This window comes from Ailuropoda melanoleuca, chromosome 7 (assembly GCF_002007445.2).
Source record: "Ailuropoda melanoleuca isolate Jingjing chromosome 7, ASM200744v2, whole genome shotgun sequence".
Taxonomy (NCBI): domain Eukaryota; kingdom Metazoa; phylum Chordata; class Mammalia; order Carnivora; family Ursidae; genus Ailuropoda; species Ailuropoda melanoleuca.
Window position 1 is genome coordinate 123233018 of NC_048224.1, and position 24258 is coordinate 123257275.

At 35.7% G+C, this 24258-nt stretch overlaps 1 protein-coding gene across 1 annotated transcript in view; it reads left to right on the forward strand.

The window, feature by feature from the left end:
• The window catches only part of GPC5 (glypican 5), a 1313037-nt gene that overhangs the window by 604694 nt on the left and 684085 nt on the right, over window positions 1–24258 (forward strand). Inside the window, exon 7 of the mRNA XM_034665370.1 lies at window positions 12849–13005. Coding sequence (XP_034521261.1) covers window positions 12849–13005 — 157 coding nt within the window. The remainder of the gene's footprint in view (window positions 1–12848; window positions 13006–24258) is intronic.

A 24258-nucleotide genomic window follows, 5' to 3' on the forward strand; every position in this document is an offset into this window, starting at 1 on the left:
GCTCATGAGGCGGGGTGGGTGGGGGGAAAATATTAAGCAGGTTCTATGCCCAGCATAGAGTCCAACATGGGGCTTGATCCCATGACCCTGAGATCATGACCTGAGCCAAAGTCAAGAGTTGGACACTTGACCAACTGAGCCACCTAGGCGCCCCTTAAATCACTAATAGGCTTAAATCAGAGTAAATAAAATAAAACCCAAATAAGTGAACCTGAAGAGAGATCCACAGAATTAATTGAAACTGAAGCACATAAATTAGATAAAGCAGAACAGAGCAGAAGAGACATGGGTTATGGTCAAAGTGTCTAATATACCTGCAACTGGAGATCAGGAAAGACAGGTGAGAGGGAGGAGGAAAGAAGTGATCTTTGAAGACCAATTGGTCAAGAATTTTGTAAAACTGATAAAGGACATCCAGTTTTAAGAAGCTCAGCAAAACCTAAGCAACATAATGCAAAGAAAACCGTAACATGGAAGATCATAGTTAAACTCTTGAACCAAGACAAAATGAAAGTCTTAAAAGCAAGTGAAAGAGCAAAAATAAGATTTTCAACAGAAACTAAATACAGCGGAATGGCGTCTTTAACATGCTGAAGGGAAAATTATGCCAATCTAAAATTCCATAACCAGTGAAAATATACATATACATGAGGCATAATAAAATATATTTCATCAAATAAATATTGAGTGAATGCTTAACTAGCAGACCTGAACTACAAGAAGTACTTCAGTTCTTCCAGCTAAGGAAAAATGATCCTGATAGATCATGAAACTGCAGGAAGCAATGAAGTTCATTGCAAGCAAACCTTAAAATACTGGCACGAGAAGAAAATTTGAGAATTGGAATGAGCTCTGTATCTATTACAGAAACCATATCTATAATTAACACATTTTGCGCACACGCGCGTGCACACACACGAATTTCAAGCACAAATGGATTATTCAGTAAATTCTTCCAAAAATTTATGGAATGAATAAGATTAATCTTATACAAGCACTTTCAGGAAATACACACGAAAGAGTGAATACTTCCCAATTTGCTGTGGGGAGCAAATATTGACACGAGAATCTGACAAGGATATTAAAAGGAATTTATCAGGAATATTTACCAGGAAGTAGACGTGAGAAGGACAGGTCAATATAAGAATTGTCTTCTGGAATTTATAATATATATTGGAATGTGATAATGAATGGAAGTGACTAAATAGTTAACTTTTCTAAGGTTCTTACATTGTTGCAGAAGTGGTTAAAGTACTATTAAAGGCATAGTAAGTATGGAATAAATACTATAAATAAATATTACACTTATCTCTAGTATATTCAAAAAGGTATCACAGGAGGGTAACAAACAATAAATAAATGATTTATCTAAAAATGGCAAGAAAGGAGAGATAAAATAATAAAAATATTGTATAAATATAAAAATAGGTGTCATATCTAGAATTTATAAAGAGCTCTTAGAAATCCATTAGAAAATGTAGATAATTCTATTTTTTCTATGGGTAAATGACTTGCGAAGTCACCTTATATTAGAGGATGCAAAAAAAATCAAAATCATAAAAATAAATCATAAAAATTACACTAAAATACTGTTACACCCCTACAAAATAACGAAAATTAAAATGACTAATACTGTCAAGTGTTGCAGAACATATGGAATAACTGCCAGTCTCATCTATTGCTGGTGGAAATTTAAGCCTGAGCAACCATATTGAAAATCTGCTTTGGCAATGTCTATTAAAGATCAATATTAATATGCCCTATGTCTCAACAGTTCCACTCCTAGGTATATACTCAAGATCAATGAATGCTTAAGTCATTCAAAAAACATGTACAAGAATATTCGATTAGCATTATTTATCATAGCCCCAAATTGAAAACAGAGGAAGAGTCCAATGCTGAATAAATAAATTGCTGTATATTCATAAAATGGAATACCCATATTGTAATTGACAGGGTTCAGGAAGCATAACCTCCAAATGTGGCACCATGACATATTGGATATTTTGAGCTGAAGAAATTTGAGAAAGGGCAGGTGCAGGAAGGATTTTCCTACTTCCCCTGAGGCAAGTAGGGGACTTGTGAGTATTGACTCACCTCTCATGTGAGAGGTGCTCTCCCTATGCCACAGGTAAGGAGCATCCTTATCTCCAAAGACTATGGATATGGCCCAGGGAAATCTGAATGAACAAGGCTTGCTTTCCCCCCACTTAGCTCATATCCTCTTTTGTCCTATCCCATTTTCCCATGGTTTTCCACTCATCAAACCTAGCATAAAAATGCTCAGGTTTAACTGCTTCTTCCTAATGAAGGCTCCTGTGTCATGTAAAACTTATATTAAATAAATTTGTATGCTTTTCTCTTGTTAACCTGTCTTTTGTTACAGGGGTTGTAGTTGAGAACATAAAAGGGTAGAAAGAAAAGATATTTTTCCACCCCTACACAGTAATAAAGAATGAACTACTCGTATGCACAATAATATAATAAATGTTTAAAACATAATGTTGAATATAAAGTCATATGCAAAAGTATGTAGACTGCATGGTACTATTTTTATGAAATTCATTAATAGGCAAATGAATCTATGTAAATAGGGGTCAGAATAGGAGTTACCCTCTGATTGTTGCTACACGCTGAGAAGATAGGTTTCTGGGGTGCTTATAATGTAATATATTCTAATTTGAGTTATACTTTTGTGTGCATACCTATGCAAAAACTCACTGAACTGTATATTTAAGATCTGTATACAATCTTAGTAACTTATACAGTCACATTAAGAAGGGGAAATAAGTAAAAAAATAAGCTAGTTTTGTTGAACAGATATCCACCTGTATGATCTCACGATTTCACATTTAGGCATATACCCAACAGATAGGACTGCTTTTTTTTTTTTTCACACTAAAAGACGTTTGCAAGATTTACACAGCAACAGTATTTTTACATCCAGACACTCCAAATAGTATGAATGTCCAGCAACAGAATGGGAAATTACGTTACGGTTCACTGATACGACAGAATAAAATCGAGTAATTAAAAAGAATGAATTTCTGCTACATCTGGAATATCACAGACATGCTTACGTTCATTATCAAGCTCCTCAGAAAAATGAATCTGTGGTGGAGGAAGTCAAAATTGTGTTACATGTGAGAGAAGAAAATGAGGCGTACAAGAGGCTTCTGAGATGCTGGTCATGTTCTGTATCGTGAGGACGGTGGTCACACGGCTGAGTGCATGTTGAAGAATTCTTGAAGTTATACATTTATGATTTTTGCACTGTTTAGTATGTATCGTTGTATGAATTTGTAAGCGTTATTGTAACGAGATACCACATATGTTGGCTTACCACGACGGATTTCTTGTGTCCCAGTTCTGGAGGCTGGAAGTCTGACGTTAAAGAGTCGACAAGGGTGGGTCGCTCTGTGCTCTCCGCTCTCTCCCACGGGTTTGCTGGCGATCTCTGTGGCATCTTTGGCTTGTAAGTGTGTCATCCAATCCTGCACCTTCACACACATTCTCCTGCTTTCTCTTCACATAGTCTTCACTCTGTGCCTGTCTGGCCCTGTGTTCGAATTTCCCCTTTTTATAAGGACACTAATCATATTGGATGAGGGCCCATGCTCAATATGTCATTTTAACTTTATTGCCTCTGTAAAGAAACTGTTTTCAAATAAGGTCGTGTTCGGAGGTACTGGGGTTTAGGACTTGAAAATATATTTTTGTAGAAACATAATTCAACCTATAAGAAACATATACTGTAGTTTTTAAAAATCCAAAAATTAAATCTAGCAGAAAAAGGAGTAGAACTGAAATGAAGGTCAAGGAGGGTTGCAGTCAGCCTTCACGATACAACACCTGTGTGTAAACCGAATGTTAGGATGGCTCGGAACATCTTAGAATTGAAAATTTTAGAGTTCTAAAACACTTTTGGAAACTTTCAACCTCCTCCTTTTTTCAGCAAAAACATTTAGGCTCAGCAAGATTGAAGAGTTTGTTTAAGGCACATATTTAAATCGTTAACAGGAGAATTTAGCCTAGAATCCCAAATACCCACCTACCTTCTCCCCAAGACAACCACAACCTTAAATTTTACTAATTTCTCAAATTATTTCTAGAATATTTGCAAAATCACATTTTCTTAATCTTCACTTGGCATATCTTTGTCCGTATTTTTATAGTTTATGTAAAGAAAGCTAGATTAAGGGAATTTCACTGCAAAGGTGAAAAATCAGAATGACATTTGTGAAGCTATAACTCTTGTTACCATCTGGCATACACAAGGGTGTCATACTAAATGAGATCAGAATGAGCTCCTTGGAAGTAAACCTTTAATAGGCTGGGGAACTTCAGGGGAATCTTTCCTAGAATGTTTTAATAGAGCATTTGAGGACGAGATCTGCACAGCTGGCCAGTGAAAGCAATCTAGATTAGTTGCCAAAACCAGGTTTTAAATGAATTTGCCATCCGTCACCATTCTTTCAAAAAGGCAATGGAAGTTTTGATGAATTAACAAATAAAAATCTTTTCTGATCTGGAGCCCTTACAATTGACCGTGTATCACAATTAAAGTTTTCCTTCTTCCCTCCTTCCCTTCCTTTTTTTTTTTTCCTTTGCTGTTTCTCATGACATCAGTCTTCTACAGATCAGTTATTAAAGACACTGACCACGACACGTATCAGGTGAATGGCATAAATCTTATAGTCCTGTTAGAAATATACTAAGAGAATAAAATGAAATGGCAAAGGAAAATGGAAATAAATGGAAAATGCTACTTCCCGTCTTCGATGTAGAAAGGACATGGTCTTTCTGTCAGCAGAGATAACTGAGTTGCCGGCACCGCCAATCCTTTTCTTTACAACTGAGCAGAGAAAAAGCAAAAATTAGCAGACGAATTGAGGAAAGAAAACCTCTCGAACACATGTAAAATTAATAGCATATCGTTAACTAGCGAATGCATGTAAAGTTAAAACTGCCTTCATAATCTGGGTCCCGCTTCTGTTCTAGAGAGTGTGCTCGATAGAAACGTGATTCACCAGCTGATATTCAGTTATCTAGAATTCCTCTTCATCCATCCATGTTTTGGAATACTTTCCCTTGTTTGCTCAAGGGGAGCAGATGTTCAATTTTGTTCTATCTTTGATTTTGGAAATTTAGTCGTTGTGCTCTGTAGTGTCGTGGAAGCTGATACAGGATAACGAGGCAAATGGCGACGCATGTTCTGAGCAGTAAGTTACTAGTACCTTTGCCTGCCGTACACCCGAACCAGGCACAGGCAGCTTCCTGAGGCCATCTGGGCCCAAGTGACTGTGCATTTAGGGCAAATATGCATGACACAGTCTGTATCACCTGGGTGGGAATTGAAATATTTCTCACCCATATGAAGACCTCTTTATAGAGATACAGGCTTTGGGCATGTTAACCAATTACTTCCCAATGATAAACCACATCATGAATAATGCAAATTTCCTCTTCACCCAAGAAGGGTGAAAAAACGAGACTACTTGATATCTGATTCTTCTGGTTTACGATGCCCTTTACTTTTAATCATAGACTAACCTGGAACAGCTAAAAATCTGGGTGGTTTCTGTCCTATAATATTTGTGAATGACAATATGGAGTGTGATTTGTGTGTGTATCTGTGTAGGTGACTAGGCAATAATTATTTAGAAAATTAATAAATTAGCTGGGAAGTAAGATGGTGGCATCAAGAAAATAATTCTCACTCTTTTGGGGGTTGAGGGAGGAGTATAAATGTTAAGTCTCATATGAAATGTCTGACTTCGAGAAACTGGCATTACACATCTACTTATTTCATTGAAAGTTTCACATGTTTTCAGTTTACTTACAGGCTCCATTCCCCTCTTCCCCTTCTTCTCCCATTCTCATTATACGCTGCTTGTCACAAAATGTCCTTGTTTCTTCCCTATTGTGGTCATTGATCTGTATCTGTCCAGCTAACTCAGCATGGATGTTCTGGTAGAAGGCTCCTATGTTTTGATGGAAGACTCCAACATTAACTCTGAGGTTGTCTTGTAAGAAAGATTTTTTGCTTTTTCACCAGTTCTTTCCAGGTCCTCAGAGTGTTTCACACAGAACTTTCACAAAGGCCATTCGAGAATTGCTAACATTTGGTGTGCACACTTCCTGTTTTGGAAAAAAAAAAGTGTCTCCTAAATTTTTCTGAGTTCTTTTTGAGGTTGTGTTTGTATCCCTACTTCCATTTTACTCCTGCACTTACTCATTAGTTTTTAGTTTAAACTCTCCTGTGAGGTCAAACATAGAGTTTGGAGTGGAACACACATTAATTATAAACATATCTGGTCACTTTGGGTACAACAGCTCAGAAGATGGAACCAGCCAAATTCTGAGTTTAAAGGTAAGCTCAGGCACAATGGAAAGGAGACATACAGAATTTTCTTATAGAAACAAGAAAAAAATGATTTTTTTGCAGCATTAGAGGCCAGGTAGTGAATGTAGTAGGCCTTTTCTAAGTTCAGTATTCTATTTACAAAATCACAAGACTTTTATAAATTGCCAGACTGCCTTGCATAAACTAAATGCCAACAGAACAGTGACCTTTCAAATTACTGGTGCAACAGAAGCCAAGATCAGAAAGCTCAAACTTAAAGCAAACACTGACAAGAAACCCTACAGAAATGACTTCTGTGTCTGGTCAACGTAACATAACATGACATATTGTAAAATGTGTTTGGCTTTTTGGGTAGAATAGTCTGTTATGGTTTCGCTGCTTTTGAAAATATGAATCTGGAGATTTGTGGTTACATTATCTGAACCTAAAATATTTTTTAAATTTGAAAGAGAAAGAGTGGGAAAGTTTGATATAAAAAGACTTACAAGATATGATTGTAATAGTGTTAGTAAGAGAGGTGAAGAAAGGATGGGGCGGGTGGGGGACTTGATGGGAGCTGAGTTGGAAGTTTGGGGCAAGAGAAGTTAAGTTGCAAAAAAGGATGAGAGCGTATTATATAAGGAGGTTTTTTTTTTTTAAGTTCTCATTTGAAATATGCAACAGAGATAACTTTAAAAATACATCATGAGGAATTTTGAATCAGAGTTCCAATTTTAAAATGTTATGAGCTTCCGTTGTTTTCCTATTTCCCATACGTTTCTCTGTAAGTTTCACTTAAACTGCATGAAAGTGCGGATACCAACTGCTTTATAACAAAATTAAATTCATATATATGTATATATTTGCATGTATATATTCAAAGAGATTTTTTCAGTCTATATTTAAAATGTAACTTTAGAGAGGTTTTATCAATGATGAAGTGGAAGTATAATTATGTAATTTTTTCTGTATCTTCAGTTCTCTGGTTTGAAATTTTTCTGACAGTATTTAATTTTCACCTGCATATTGTCATCAATAGAATACAATCACAAAACAGCAGATTTTACTCTGTCTACATTTGAATAGATGACTAGAGTCAGGTATCTGATGACTAATGCTTTCTAAATACATATGTACTTCTTGTATATCTGTGTAAATGGTTGTAAGGGGATGGAGGAAATATTTTAGAGATGCATCACTGTGTATAGGATTTTGAGGCACGTTCAGTTGCTTTCACATTTGGAAGTTTTTGATGAATATGTTTCTCTTTCACGGCAAACATGTTGAGTGTGTGAGCCATCTATAGCCAGGTTTTGTTGTAAGTGTTTGAATGGATATTGCAACTACGGGATATTGCCAGACTGTTAGTAAAAAGCAAATTGAGTCTATTGAGAGATTAATTCACCAGCTGAAAGAAATACATTTGCCTTAGAGTCATCAGATATTTTACCCACCGAAGTCGTCCTCCAAGATAGCATGCCTAATGAGCTTCCTAAACCAATTAAACGTAAGCAGGAAGCATCAGTCATCAGAACTGACTATTTTCAGCTAATCAGCTGACTGCACAAACTGCATGGCATTGAGGAAAGGGGAACATCCTAGAAGTTGTGGGTTTTTTCACTGTCCTGACTTGACTTCTCAATTTTATGGATGCAGCGTCTTGCACAGGACAGTGTAAATGAGTAGAGTGCCTTTTGCTATATGAAGTGCTTTCCCTTGCATTCAGTAGAATAAAATAAGTTTTAATGGGCTTAAGTGATTTGTTTAAAGGCACACAATAATGTATGTCTGGGTCTCAAAATCATGCCCTTTCCTCTGTTGTAATTGTTCTATAAATATGTATGTTGATAAACTTTCTACCTTTCATGACCAAGGAATATGTTCGAGTGTTCAGAATGCCGCCATCTTTACAATTGGGCAGACTCAGCTAGAGCCAAGACAGGATGAGGATGAAGGGAAATGTTTTCACCCCCGCATGGGTTCCCTTTCTAAAGACGGGATCAGGGTACTGGTATCAATTCCTACTGGTATTTATAATGATAATAATGATCCAAATAACTAACCATTGCTGAGCACTCCTAATATGCCAGCACTTTAAGCCCAAATAATAGTCTCCGAGCCTTTCAAATAGATCATCTTCTCTTAATTTAAAGACGCAGAGAATGTAGACCCAGAGAGGTAATGTTAAATTTTTTAACGTTGTAAATTTTGAAAATTTCTTATAAAATGTTCTATATTTTATGAGTATATGAAACAACTATCCGTGTGTGATGAAATGAAGAGAGATTTGATACAGTATGTGGCATGAGAGTATATCTAATATGACTGATTTTCATATGCTATTTATAAAAATTGGCTTCATTGTCATTCTGTAGGGTCATTTTATTCGTGTTTGTTGGTTGAAATGTGCACATGTGGAAACTGTTTTGTTTTACTTAAAGACGTGTGGGGGAAGGCTCCTCTTTGATGGAAGTTATACATATTTCTCAAAAGTGGCTTAAGAATAGTATGTGAAGTAACACTCGCCCATGGAGGTGGAGCTAACAGAGCATGGGGGGAGTGATTTGCATGCTGCCTCCCAGGCATTGGAGGAGGAGAGGATGGTAAAGAGCTCTTCTCTGGGCAGCAGGGGATGATTTCATTGCTTGGTGACCCAAATCCTAAAGTTAAATTTCCCTGCCCACTCTAGAAAAAAATGAATCTTTTATATACATAAGTTTTTGACACTAGATTCCTATTCCTAAATATTCATTTAAAAAGGTAATTGGAATACTCTTTTTCTATCTAGTTCATCAATGGCAAACACAAATATTTTGGGGGAAGTATTTCTTGGCATTATCCTTCAATGTTAATTTTTTGTTTAAAAAACTTTAAGATGCTTCCAGGAGCCCAGGAATGAGATTAACTTCTTTTTAAGATTAAAAAGAAAAATAAGTTAACAAGATCACAAAACTAAACCTTTGTCTGTTTTTCTTTTCCTGATTTTCACATTATTTCCTTTATATTAATTTTACCTTATTGCATATTCATGAAGGCCGACTTTGAAATAAGAAATATGCTGAGTACTTTTTAAGAACTAAGACTACGTCTTCTCCTTTGATGTGAATTATATCTTTCAAAATATATATGTTTTGCATAATATGCACTCAATCAATGTCATTGAATAAATAAGTGAATTCATCTACCAGTCAATAAGCATGAATCCAAAAGCTATTCTAGAATATCATGACCTCTGAAGATTAGAGTAAAAGTTAAAGCACTTTGCTAAATTAGATATAAAGGACATGGAAGACAGAGTAAATTTAATAAATTATTTTCAAATTTCAAATGAATTAAAGCTTATTTATTTAGCATCTATAATGTGGAAATCCCTCTAGTCATGATTGGGAGTATAAATATGATGAAATTGTGGTCTCATCCTTGAGAGACTTACCATTGATCAGGAAAGCATGGCATATGCTCAAGAAACTTGAGTGCCTGTGAATGGGACACACAGATATAAAAGATCCAAGAAATATGTATGGAGTGGGAAAAGAGTTATTTCAATTTGAACTTGAGGTTTAAGTATAATATGATGAGCTGAAAAAGAGGAAAGAGGGATTGTATGTGGAGGAAAAACAAGAGTTGGAAGTGAGAAGAGTATCAAACAAGCACAAACAAAATTGCAGACCTATAATTACACACAATTTCTGTGTGAACAGCAAACTGACTGCTCTGGGGCAGAATTTGGGTGCCGGGGACTGTGTTTAGACATAATTAACAAAAACAAAAACAAAATTTGACTGCAGCAAAAATTTGAACTTTATGTCTTAGACCTTATTTCCAAACGCATGTCAGTGGGTGTTGAGTGAGGGAAAGGGGTAATTTGCTTATGTAAATTTGGAAAATGTGAGGTGACATTCAACTGTTAAGCAGCATCGCTTACTGTGAGGTTTCTCAGTTCGTGGATATCAAGAAGGGGGACCATCGTAGGAATTTCACAAACATTTGCCATAGGATTTCTTTCTGTGCTTTGTCTATCTGTAGTGATATTTCTCCTCTGGACATATGTTGGGAACGAGCAGTTTTTGACAGTGAAGGGTCACAAGGAGCATTAAGGCAGAGAAAGGACATGGTGAAAGTACTGATTTGGGGGAAATAATAGGGTGGTAGTAGGTGGAGAGACTGACGTCCCCTGCAATAAGAGGTTGAGAAGAGGAATTGTAATGATACATACATAGTGGAGATGAAAGTTTATTTTAAGATACAAAGCAGTAGAGTGCATTTTTAGATCCAATCACTGCTTAGAGATGAAGTATTGTAGGAAGAGCTGGAGATAAAGACTTGTAATTTGTATACAGGTGCGAGCACAGTCTGTTAGGATGGATTCCCAGAAAGAGACTATGAAGGAAGAACAGAAGTTTCTGCTATTAACTGAAACATTTATCTTTATTTTCTTGGAAGTGTGAGGAGAAAGATGATCAAAGTAAGAAGAAATCAGAACAGTTTTGTTCAAAAAAGTAGTATTTGAATACAGATCTTGCTGTGAAAAGCTGGTTTTTATTAATTAGAAATGTATTGGGGATTTTTGCAAGATAAATTTTATTATAATTGTGAGAATAAACATGAACATTTGTGGATGTGTGATGATTGAGAAGGAAGAAAATATCTTTGTAAGGCAGAACTTTCATGCAGAGGACACAGAGATACTAACCCCGTCACAGGGAAATGGGATTATTGGGAACCTAGTAGTATGGGGCAGATGGAATCTTGAATATTTTTTGATGAGTTGATCATAGGAAACAGTGATTCCATCTCATTTTCAGGGACTTGGAAAACAGCGAGAGGGATTGTAAAGAGGCAGAGAAACTGAAAAGTAAAGAAAAGGTAAAATCTGATAGCTTGTTTCCCAGGGGTATGATCTTCTCTGTAAGGTGGTGTCTTATGGAATATTAACCTCTGGTTTGGAGGAATATGCTTGAGAATCAGGAGAGACATCTTTTTAAATTTAACACCAGTAACACATTTAGGAAATGCTAATAAATAGAAATAAATTCTGACCAGAATTTTTAATTATTGTCAGTTTGTTTTACCATTTCATTTTCGTTAGGGAAAATTAATCTTAAAGAATTGTAATATTTTGGGGCACCTGGGTGTCTCAGTTTGTTCAGTGTCTACCTTTGGCTCAGGTCGGGATCACCAGGCCTGGGATCGAACGCCACATGGGGCTCTGCTCAGCAAACTATCAGTTTCTCCCTCTTCCTCTGCTCCTCTCCCCTGCTTGTGCTCTCTATCTCTCTCTCAAATAAATCAATAAAATCTTTTAAAAATTTTTTTAAAAGAATTTAAAAAAAAAGAATTGTACTACTTCACAATTTGTGACCTAATTTTATTTTTAACTTTGAAAGTTTATAAATTGTCAAAGTCCGGTTGCTTCAATGTAAGTGTTCTTAAAAGCTTTAGCTTAAATGCTAAACTGTTCCTCTTAGTTGTACTGAGGATATTTCACCCTTGGGCTGTGTGCTTCATTATTGTCTGCTAATTCTAATTGTCTGCTAATCAATACTATTATCTAGAAAATCTCTAAGACTTTCATAGAGCACCCTGAAAATTTAAATGACCATTAGGTGTGCAGCCGGGGTACATTTCATTCATAATATAGCAGTACCCTCTAGTGCTCATGCTGGGTCATGTGTTCTCCCAAACTGCCTTACAGGGGTATATGTCACCTATTGAATCATATTACTCAGACTTAGCTTGAAGTGAAATATTCTATTATTCATAACATCACCTTCTTGAAAAGGAGTTCAGGCATTTCCAATATTATTCAAAAATATTACCAGCACTCTTGTGCTGTAGTGGAAAATGGCTATTCCATCTAGTTTGCTCATATAAATAAATGAAAAGCTTGAGAACCAAGAACCAAGAAGTTGGTTACATTTCTTAAGTGATTTGTAGAAATGGAAGTAGGATCTAAGTCTTCTGTTCCAAGGACAAAGCATCTGATCCAAGAAAGTTTAAAGCTATATGTATATGTCCAAAATCTACATTTTTTTTAACGGAAGCTTTTCTTGAAGAATTTTACTCTGTTTTGAGAAATTTTGGATTGTTGGTTTACAACACAGCGTAATAGTATCAGGCAATATACTGCAAAGGAAGTTGTGTTGTACTGAAATTTGATTTACCATGCTTAAACATGTTAATTCAGAATGAAAGGATTCTCCAGCCCAACTATCCATGAGCAAGAAGGCCTGGTTTATTTGCTTTCCAAAGCCTCAACCTAAGTCTGATCACTGAGTTTGTATGCAGATTGTAGATCTTCATAGCTCTAAGACCTTGCCCGTTATTTACTATAATTTTGGTAGTTTTAATTTTTTATTACAGACTTAATTTGGTCAGGTGTTCTCACCAAAATAGTAGATCCACGTAAGAAAATAATTCTAATTTCTACATATGTTTCTGAAGAGCTTCCTTAGGTGGTTTGAGTTTGCTATTAATAAATGTTTTTGGTATCCATATTTAGTTGTTACAGGGTAGGTCACCCAAACCTGACAAGTGGGAGCTCCAGACGGGCAGTGGCGGTGGCCTGGTTGAACAGGTCAGCGGGGACTGTGATGATGAAGACGGTTGTGGGGGATCAGGAAGTGGAGAAGTCAAGAGGACACTAAAAATCACAGACTGTAAGTGTACGATTCCAACACCACTTCTAGAAAATTAATTTTGAAGTATAATTGAGGATAATTATTACTATGAATGCAAAGGAATAAGGACAGGGAATTCAGAAGCATGCAAAAGGAATTGGAAATGACAATGAACCCATTTTTAGTTATTCAGGACATGTATTCTTGGGGGTGTTGTTTATTTTTAACTAATGACTTTCAATGGAAATGGCTTTTTTTTTCTGTGAAAGATTTGTGAATGACCAGTTCTGAGAATTAAAGGTTTTAAAGTCGGATAATCCTCAGGGCTCGAAATAACCAACAGGGTGGCTGTCAGATATATACTAGTAAATAATGTGAAATCAGGATAGGTAAACTCTACTCAATAATCAAATTCTGCAACTTTATTATATTGCACCGTTCTAGAAAAGATATCTTACTAGGTTTTCATCATGATCAAATTACAAAGAAATTGGTTAAATAGAGGGTTAGTTATAGTGAAAAACGACCTGGATTTAACTCTTCTGAATCTGTTCTTCCCAAAAACTCTCACCAGTCGTTCACCTCATTTTGGTTGTATGGGTTTGAAAACCGTGTCCAGTATTGCTGGGCTGGTCACCACCACAGAAGATCGAACTTCCGAATGACAACAACAAATCACCAGATGAATTGTGTTTTCTTTTCTTCGCTTTACAAAATGAGGAATATTGGCTCTTCCTCGTTACGCGCATGCAGATGTTCACATGGGCAAGACAACCAAAGCTTTCAGCTGAGAGAGCAGTGTGCAAGTTAACGTACCCAGGGCAGCTTCCTTTCAGCTCTTCATTTATCCGAGGTCATAACCAAAGGTGATTACTTTATAAAGTAATTTTCTGGACCTGTGCAGCCCTATCTGGAGGCTGGTCAGATAGTCTCCCTCTAAATCACGAAGGGCTGCTTTGGAACTGTGAGACATGTCCTTTCATGACTTTGGTGGGGGAAGAATTCATTTACTTTTCACTTCCTGTAGTAAATTTAGAACACTACACATGCTTCAAACATCAATACCCCATTCTTTCCAGGATCTTGTTTTATAAGGCAAATATATTGGTTAAAGGAATGGAAGCCACAGAGGTGCAAAATCCAAAGGGCAATTAGTATAAAGAAATATGTTTTCCTCTTAGACACAGAAATAAATCTAAGAGAAAGTAAATAGATGGGGTTTAGTACGTGGGAGCAGCAGTTGAACAAAGCGCCACAAAAATTTCTTGATGTATTAATGCAATTTCCTAGTGAAAATTAAGTATCTGCTACTCGGGTAGGAGCAGGTAAAGATATGTGTTTTTTGTTATTGGTATTAATATAGTTTGTCAGGTTGATTCTTCTGTTTTTCTATATTTTGCTCTTTAGGCCTAAACAACTAAAGGGAAGAAGTAGAAAATGCAAATGAAAGGGTTTTCTAGAAAAAAAAATTATTCTTAACTAAGAGTTAAAATGTCCTCCATTGTATTTTGGAATTTTGATACTTATCTATTAGGTTACTCTTAGTTAATCTTTCATTTTCATTTTATCTTAAGTATTTTTGTGTATCATAATTTCATTGTCATTTAAATATTAGCAGGGTTTTAAGGAATAAACAGTATTATAAAAATAGGTTGAAATTTCATCTAAAAATTATGTGTGTGTAAGTGTAGAATTAGCATTTTTATAGGGATTTTTTCACTCTTGGAGTTATTTATAAGCTCAGGAACTCATTATGTATTAATAGATAGCTTGTTTTGTTTATTTCACAAGAGAAGTAGAGACAGTGGAGGGTATTTAACTAATAATTTTCTCACAAAATCATATGTGTCAAGGTGGTAAAAATGAATTTTGACTTCAGAATCCTGTTTTCCATTATTACTGATATGGACAGGTGTGGTACAAGCAACTGTCCTTCAGAATTGGAGAGATTTAAGATTTAGATAGTTTTCAGCAACTCCAGGCAAACATTTAAAAAAAATCCACAACTGCTATAAGTGGGTTGCTTCTCATGTTTCTCAGAGTTTATAGTTGATGCCTTTCAATTTTTAATAAGTGGTTAGGAAACCACTGTGGATAGTAGGCTGAAATAAACAGGGACAGAGAAAGTAGCAAAGCATACGTCACATTTCTATTTTTATAAAGCACTATCATATTTTCCTTGTGTTTGGTTCATTTGATATATTGCGAAAGCAAGCTGCCACATAGCTTTGGATGGTCTTAATGACTTTAAACTCATGTGCTCCGGCAAGTTTACCTGGTGTTGTTTGTGTAAAGAACTTGAAACACACCATTGTTTCTTCTGTACACTGATGTTATTCTTTATAAAAAACATCGTAAGTAGAATATAGTTCATTTGTCACCTCAAAAACGTTGGATTAAAAATAGTTGCACATATATGTACGTATGTATTTATAGCCATATAATATATGATTACATGGAATAACACTGTGTTCTGCAAATTTGATTGTGCTCCATTTATGAAAATTTTCAAAGTTTACTAATTATCACTTGACCTGATGTTCCGCCTGCTTTTGTTCATGTTTATTTCAGATAACTGAGGGATCAATACTTTAAAGTGCTAAGTTTTACCATCAAAATATTTATATGCTTTTTAAGTATGATTTTGTTTTCATCACCGATGGTATCAAATAATTTAACAAATGTTTAGCTTTTAAAACTACCTGATGTCTATCAGTTATCAAACGACAACTGGTACGTTTCTTATAAAAAGCAGCCATCTATACAATGCACCGTTCACTTAGGAAACTGAAAATATTTTCCTATTTCAGTAAAATGATTTAAAAATCCCAATCTTCTAGACACTTACTCTCTCTATATATATATTTTTTATTGTATTGAATCTGGCTCATTCGTGTGGGTGTGGTTATTTCACTAGTAACCTGGAACTACAGGATCTAAATGGCTTTGGACCTTCATTTTGCCTCACCTCTGACACTTGCTCTCCATTCAAAGTCGCTGATTGATGCTGGTTCTAAACACCAGCAGAAAAAAACCAAGTTCTGTTCCTGTAACCAGGCAGAGCAAACCTACTGACACTATCATCAATACTTTCTCAACTACTTGACCATTCTTCTAATATCCCCAAATTCTGATAGTTTCAAATGAAAATAACCCAGAATGCCACTAAAAGACAGGCTGTCGCAAAACCATTCCATGTGTAAGTTTTAGATAGTAGCATTGCTTGCAATTCTCATGTGATAACATCATTTCCATTTCAATTTTAAAAAACAAAGAATATGTAACCTGTGACCAAATTCATTTTGATACGGTGGTTTACACTGATAACACAGGCAAAATGAATTTGACCACAAGTTGATTCAGATACAATACATTCGAGAATAGTAGGGTGATTTTCAGTCTTCAGATTGTCTGAGGTAATTTCTATTGTCATATTCATCATTGCTCATATAATGTTATATAGTGTGGTTAGCAGTTTTAAAAATAGTTTTATTTTAACTGTGTGCCTGTGAATGACAACAAAGATCGTTAAATGTGTGTTCGGTTGACCCTTGTCCTAGTGGTGCTCTCAGCATGCCTCTGGAGAAGGGTCACTGTGTGGGCTCCTTCAGATGACTGTTAGCCTTTAGTTTCTTTTCACAAGCTGTTCCTCCTCTTCTCTGTCATGGGTTTTCATCATCAACCCAAATTCTAAGTATTTGAAGAATCCAGGACTCAGTTCTCAAACCTTTTGTGATCTCTGTTTTCAATGATTCCCTGTTCCACAAACCGCTAACTGCATCACAAGAAGAGTAGGGATACTGGACCAGCCATTGATAGCACCGTCCAGTTTATGAAGCATTCCCCTGTCTGCTATCTCGGAGGTAAGCTTTTGAATACTGCAAGTATTCAACATAATGGAGATTAATTTGGAAATAGCAGGGTAATACATCGAAATATAAAGTTACTAGATCTGGAAAGAAATTCTGGTTCACCTTCTATAGCCAAAAATAAATAGTTTATACTGGCTTTGGACTTGTCACTTAATAATTAACCTTAGAGTAGCTTCTAACAAATGCACCTACAGCATGGTACTAACAATGACCTTGGAAGAGAATAGTGTATTCCATGTGCATGGTAAAATGAAAATAAAACATTGTTAACCACTGAAGAATAAAGGTTGCTGATTTATTTAGTAATGCAGGCTTCCTCTTGGCTTCCTCAAACTTATTTTCACCAGAAATCACCTTTATTTCAAAATCTCAGGCACAGAGGTCAGGGAGAACTCAAAAAAAAAAAAAAAAAAAAAAAAAAAAAAAAAAAAAAAAAAAAAAAAAAAAAAAAAAAAAAAAAAAAAAAGAAAGAAAGAAAAAGAAAGAAAGAAAGAAAAAGAATTACAAGTGGCATTTTCCTTAGAAGATGCAATCTTTACTTTTCTTTCCAGAATTACTAAAACTATGTAATTATTCATTTTGTAGAAATTATTTTATATTATCTACTGATGATTTTTCTTTCCAGTATAAATTATGTCAAACAGATAATGCAAGCATATATTTGTTTACATTAATAATAGTTCCAAAAGGGACACCTGAATGGCTCAGTCAGTTAAGTGTCCAACTCATGATTCCCGCTCAGGTCATATCTCAGGGTCATGGGATCGAGCCCCACATGGGGCTCCATGCTCAGCGTGGAGTCTACTCAGTATTCTGCTTGAGATTCCCTCTGCCCCTCCCCCCTTCTCTCTCTCCCTTTCTCTCAAATAAATAGTCTTTAAAAAAATAGTTCCTAAAGAATAGTAGTTCCAAATAAGCATATTAAAAGTATGTGTATTCTTTCTAACATTTAAGTCTCATCAAATTCAGTTAAAATAAAATGTATTTCGTTTACTTTGCAAAGTGAGATAAATAGCCCTTTAATAAATTATCCTCCAATAAGAAAGTTTCCTGAAAATAACTAAGGAGCTTATGTGTTTACTTTATTCAGTGATGCTAGAAATTAATCATCTTTATAAGGTTACTTAGATTCAAACCCTCGTGACACAGTGAAAATAATCTTGAATAATGACTCTACACTTTAATGTATATTTTACAGTGCTTAGTACTGAAGGATCATGATAAAACCATAAAAAATTTCACAAAGAAACCCTTCCTGATTCTGTTAAATGTTCAAAATTATAAACACTTTGAAATTGTCACCTACTACAGTTTCTACACTACTGATGAAAATTATACTGAAAAGAAATGAAATAGATATCTAAGGTAAATATATTTTAATTAAGATGTGATCACTATGAATGTTATTCTGATTATGTACTTCCATTTTGGTTTCTAAATAATTAAGCCTCATCCTGGCTGCTTGCTACTTTGTTAAGAAGATTGTGTAATGGAATCTGGATACATAAGGAATCATTTAAACCATCGTTCATTCTCTTGAAAAGTTATGTATCACATTCATGGATTTAAATAATAGAATTGAAACAAGAGGGCTCATCCTTGAATGCCTGAGGAATGATTTCCTTTGCTTCAGCTTAGACTCAGAACTGATGTTAGATCACTGAGGTGAAGAGGGAAGACTTATTAATTAAAGCTTATGAAGCCTCCCAGCGTGCATCCCAGATCAACAGCTATTCTGCAGATCTCATAACGAAATCTGCACCATGCTAGAGGACATAAAAAAAAGAAGTTATGGTCTGTTTGAACTAGCACAATGCTCCGTATGACTGTATGACCAATAGAGGAGGTAAAAAATGAAAATTTAAGAAAATATTATCAGATACATTTTATCCTGGCTTGCCCAAAGTTATGTGACTGTCAATAAACCCAGAAACAAATCACATTTCTACCCAGGTCTGTTTTTATAGATTTCTGTTGCAAATAAACAGAATGGCTATGAAACTGCTGCATTCTTAGTTAGGGTTCATTGATAAAATGGATCACGTAGAAACAAGTCAGGTATGCGTTCAGCTCTTTCATGACTTCCATACCGTTAAGTAAGTATAAAAAGTATTTCATATAGGTTTTCGACCAATTAATTGCTCATCTAACTCTACATAATTAATATAAACAATAGAGCATGTGATCTGGGCCCAGAGCTTGTCAAAGTTGCTCGTGTATACAAAGCACTTGGGATCCTCGTTCAAAAGCTGAGTATGATACAAGAGGTCTGAAGTGGGGCATTACTTACATGCTTTTCTACTTGATGCTGTTGCTGCTGGTCTAAGGACCATTCCTTCTGTGAGGAACAAAAATGCATGTCCTTGTTTGTTACATACCTTTTTTTATTAGTGTCTCTAAGCCTGTATTAAAGTAGCATGAACTCTTATAAAACACCATCTACATGTATATATTAGCATACCAAGTCAGCACCATATACACGAAGGCATTAAGGACTATCACAGTTAGACGGGTAATAGGGCTTCCTCTCTGTGATCTTTGGTATCAGTCTGTTTGATTGTTTTTAGCCATGGGTTTACTTCCTAACACCAAAGGAGAACCACTTCCATTTGTTCTCAGGGTCTGAAGCCTTCCATTTTGGAACAGTGACTCTGGTATGTTAGCAGAAATGTTTCACTTTTAACTCTACCAGTTTGTGATGAACACTGAAGAAATATCTTGCACAATCCCCTGAATCATGTTAAATTCCAACAGAGATAAATCAAAGTTTTATGTGAACTAAGAGAAAGGAGAGAGACTATCTAAATGGGGCAATCAGAAAATACTGCATAGAGGAGACAGGAAAAGGGCCATCTGAAAAAAGAAATTGATGGTGCTGTTTATGGGAAAATGGCATTTGAGAGGGTGGATGCGTGATTTAGTTTCGGCTCTTGACAACAGGGAGGAAGAAGGTATCCGCTGAAGAGCAAGCCTGGTGAACAAAGATTGGGAGGCTGTGAGGAGAGGGGGAATAAGGAGCATGCTTCAGAGGAACATTATTCAAATGGCTTGAAAAAACACTGGAAGTCTAAATATGTAGATTGAAGGTGTTATAATGGATTCTGAATTCAAGAGTAAAGAGTTTGTATTTAATTTGTTAGGCAAAGAGGAACGATTACAGGCTTTTCTGTGTGGTCATTTTGTTTGAGTATACAGTTTTTGTTTTTTTTTTTTTTAAAGATTTTATTTGAGAAAGAGTGCACAAGTTGGGGGAGGGGCAGAAGAATGGGAGAAGCTGACTCCCTGCTGAGCAGGGAACCCAGTGGGGCTGCATCCCAGGACCCTGAGATCATGACCTGAGCTGAAGGCAGACGCTTAACCTACTGAGCCACCCAGGCACCCTGAGAGTACAGTTACTTTTACTAGCAATACAGTGAACTGGTTAAAAAAATGAAGGCGTAAACGAAGTTATATTGCACAAGTAATTTACCACTTAGCTTGCACAAGTAATTGTTCTGTGCCTTAATTTCCTTAAGCTGGGGATAATGATAGTACTTTCCAGGAACCATCCCTGTGAGAATTAAACACCCTAATCCATACACAGCATTACAAGAATGCCCAATCCATTCCCACCCACCTAAACAAAAAAATTGTTGAGTAAAATATGTACAAAGATTTTCTTAAATGTTTCCATGAACTGGCAAGAAAGAAAGGAATATTCCATACAGCCAGGTGAAGTCATAGCAATAATTTAGAGATAAATTTAGGTATATAGAGATAGAGAAAAATCTGTAAGTATACACACATACTCACATATGCACAGTTTAAGGAAAATAGTAAAATGAATTTGTTACACCAGTCCAATAAATAGAATATTTCCATATCTTTGTATGCCTCTCTTTGAACACATTCTACTCTGAGAGTTTACCATGATCATAAATTACATAAAAATCATTGCCTTTTCCTCTGTTTTAGAAAGTTTTAAGCATCAAGATATGCATCCACAAACAATACCTTGCTGGGTTTTGAACTTTATACAAATGGAATCATGTAGTTTTTGTTGTCCTGTGGTGTGCTCCTTTCTCTTAAATGTTACATTTTTGAAGTTCATCCATGTGGATGGGTTTAGATGTACTCATTTATTTTACCAAGGTATAGTGTTCTAAGTTATGGACGCACACACCCATTTGTTTATTCTATTGTTTATGGGTATTGGAGTTGATCTCAGTGTTTGGATATTGTGAATTTTGTTGCTATAAACCATCTTGAACACGTGTAAGCACCTCGGTAGTATATACCTAGAAGTACCATGACAATGTCTCAAAGCAAAGCATGCATACGCTAAGCTTTACTAGGAAATGTCAGACTGCTTTACAGGGTGATTGTGTCAAATTTATATTCTTACTGGCAATAAATAAGAGTTCATTATTATTTATTGCTCCCCATTTTTGCAAACACTTTTTCCCCCCATTTTCACTACTTTTGTCTATCTGTCCAAAGAATATAGGATAACAGTACGTTATCTTATCTTAATTTCTATTACCATGAGAATTCACTGAACTGTGCTTTTTTCATAGGTATATGAAATTCCTCATATACTTATTCATCTGAAATTTCTTATATATCACTTTCCCCATTCCATAGGGTTCTTTTTTTTTTTTTTAAAGATTTTATTTATTTATTTAACAGAGATAGAGACAGCCAGCGAGAGAGGGAACACAAGCAGGGGGAGTGGGAGAGGAAGAAGCAGGCTCCTAGCCGAGGAGCCTGGATGTGGGGCTCGATCCCATAACGCTGGGATCACGCCCTGAGCCGAAGGCAGACGCTTAACCACTGTGCCACCCAGGCATAGGGTTCTTTATCTTCTTTAACAAATATTCTCAGGACAAAAATCAACTTCAGGGATCTAGTTCTTTATTTTGATTATGATGTTCAGGAAAGGCAGAACAGAGTCTTGAAAATTTCTTTTTATTTAATTAATACCCTCCCTGTCTTTCTTAGAAGGTGACCATTTTTTTAAGAATATCATAAAATCAGTTTTAAAAACATTTGTGATTCTTATCCTTATTGAAGTCCAGATTGTCCCACATTTTGCCAGTTGGCCCTCCTCCGATTTGGCTCTTGAGTTCTTTTGATGTGATCCTTAAAAGTCTTTGCTAGTTTTATTGTGGTATAGCATAAGAAAATATTCCAAATGGAGTCTATTCATTATCTGTCACAGACAGAATCAGTCATTTTTATGTGACCCTTAGTTTGTTTTCATAAGAAACAGTATTTTCATGGCCACAATCTAGGCATAATACATGATTCTTAAAGACACAGGTGATAAAAGGAAAAAAAAAGACACCTCATTACCCATTTGCTTTACTCTGCATTAGATACATCACATTACCATAAAAATACTAAACCTACCCCTACCAATTATGAAGACTAAAGTCAGTTACATTTTTGCATATTTAATCCATATTCTAATCCCATTTTGTGGTTAGAATAGATATTGATAGATATCAAACAACCCAATGCAGAGGTCATATAGATAGTTCCTTAGCAAGAATATAAAATAGATAAATAGACTACATAGATAGATAGATGAGATATCATTAGGTCACCTACTACATCTGCACACTTAATTTATTCTTCCAGTAATTATATATGCAATGCTCACTACTAGTTCTTCTGTCAAAGTCTCTCTAATACCTTTTTTTAAAGATTTTATTTATTTATTTAACAGACAGAGAGAGACAGCCAGCGAGAGAGGGAACACAAGCAGGGGAAGTGGGAGAGGAAGAAGCAGGCTCCCAGCGGAGCAGGGAGCCCGATGTGGGGCTCGATCCCAGAATGCCGGGATCATCACCCTAAGCCAAAGGCAGACGCTTGACGACTGAGCCACTCAGGTGCCCCTCTCTAATACATTTCTTAAGCAGGACTTATAAAGACAGTATTTCACAAATTCTTACTTGGTGGTAAGAGTTAGTGACCCTTTGACATGAAAGTCAATTTTTCTGGATAGAACAATGTTGGATTACAGTTTCTTCCCTTACATCTCTTCAATATGCCCTGATTGCTGTTCTGAAAGAAAGCATTGCTGGCAAATATCTGACAAACTAATTTTCTACTCTTGATAAACCACATATTATATTTTTACCCTCTCAGTGCCTAATGCCTTGTTTCCTTGAAGGCGCAGTAATTTTGCTAGAATATAGCTTTGTGTTGGTCGTTCTGAGTTGACATTCTCAGTAACATAATATACCTTTTAAATAAGTCATATCAATTTTTTAGCAGATATTATTGAGTTAGATTTAAGTAATTGTCCTCTTCCCTTGTTTTGATTTTCTTCTCTTTAAGAATACCTATTAGACATTTTTTGAATTGTATTTGCTTATAAATACATTCTTCAATACTTCTGATCTCTTTTTAAATTTATTTTTCATTTTAAATATCTGCCTTTTTTCACTTCCTATTTCCATTGAGGTATTACTAGTGGTATTTCTTTGCTCTTACACTCCTAGATTTTATTTTTAAATGATATTTGTTCCTCCCTTTCTTCTTTTTTCAAAATCTCTAACCTCATTTCTGAGTTTCTCTAATTCTGGTTTATGTTCTTATTTGGTGTCTTACGTTCTTTTCTTAATGTCTTTTAGCTCATTTTGAAAATGATATGTGGTCAGATTTCTGAACATGTCATTCTGGTGGGCTTTCACTGTGAAGATCATAGCAGAATGCTATTTTTGTTATAATAACTTTGTATAGGATTTGATCTTAATCCTTTTCTGATGCTTATTTTTATGTGAATTTAAACTTTCTAAATTTTTAGAAGGAGGCTTGGTTCAGACAGATTTTCTAAATTAACTGAGTTCTGAGTCTTATTGTTTTCCCATAGTGTTAAAAAAAAATATGGTGACTTCTTTTCTAAGATATTCTGGGTCTGTCCCTTCCCCTACATTTACTTAGATCTTCTCTTTCCAAACTCTCTATTGACCTTGTCCCACTAATTCTTGATTCCACTTCCAGCAGTTTCTCTTCTTTGTGGACCCCCAAATAGTAAGAAAGGCTTGACGAATTAGTTTCGAGTCAGAGGCTCCAGCCCTGTCAGCCTTATATCCTCTCTCATTGTTAGAGTGGGAAAAACTTCTTCCAATTCTCTGCTGTTTTCAGATTGATTTCCAGCACATAATGGTTGGCTATTTTGCCTTCCTTTATTTTCAGGCCTGTAACATGCTGCGTTGCTTCCCACTGCTTTCTCTGCAGACTTGCTGATGGCATTAGATTTAGCGACTATTGCTAGTGTGTCTTCACGCATTTGTGTGTTGCGGTTCATGAGGATAACTCATGAGTTGGGTTTTAAAATGGTATCATATGATTTTGACTTTGCTGTCCAGTTATTCTGTCTGGTTTGTGTGTGGCTGTGGGAGTTTCCAAAAGCTATGCTGCAGCAGTGCTG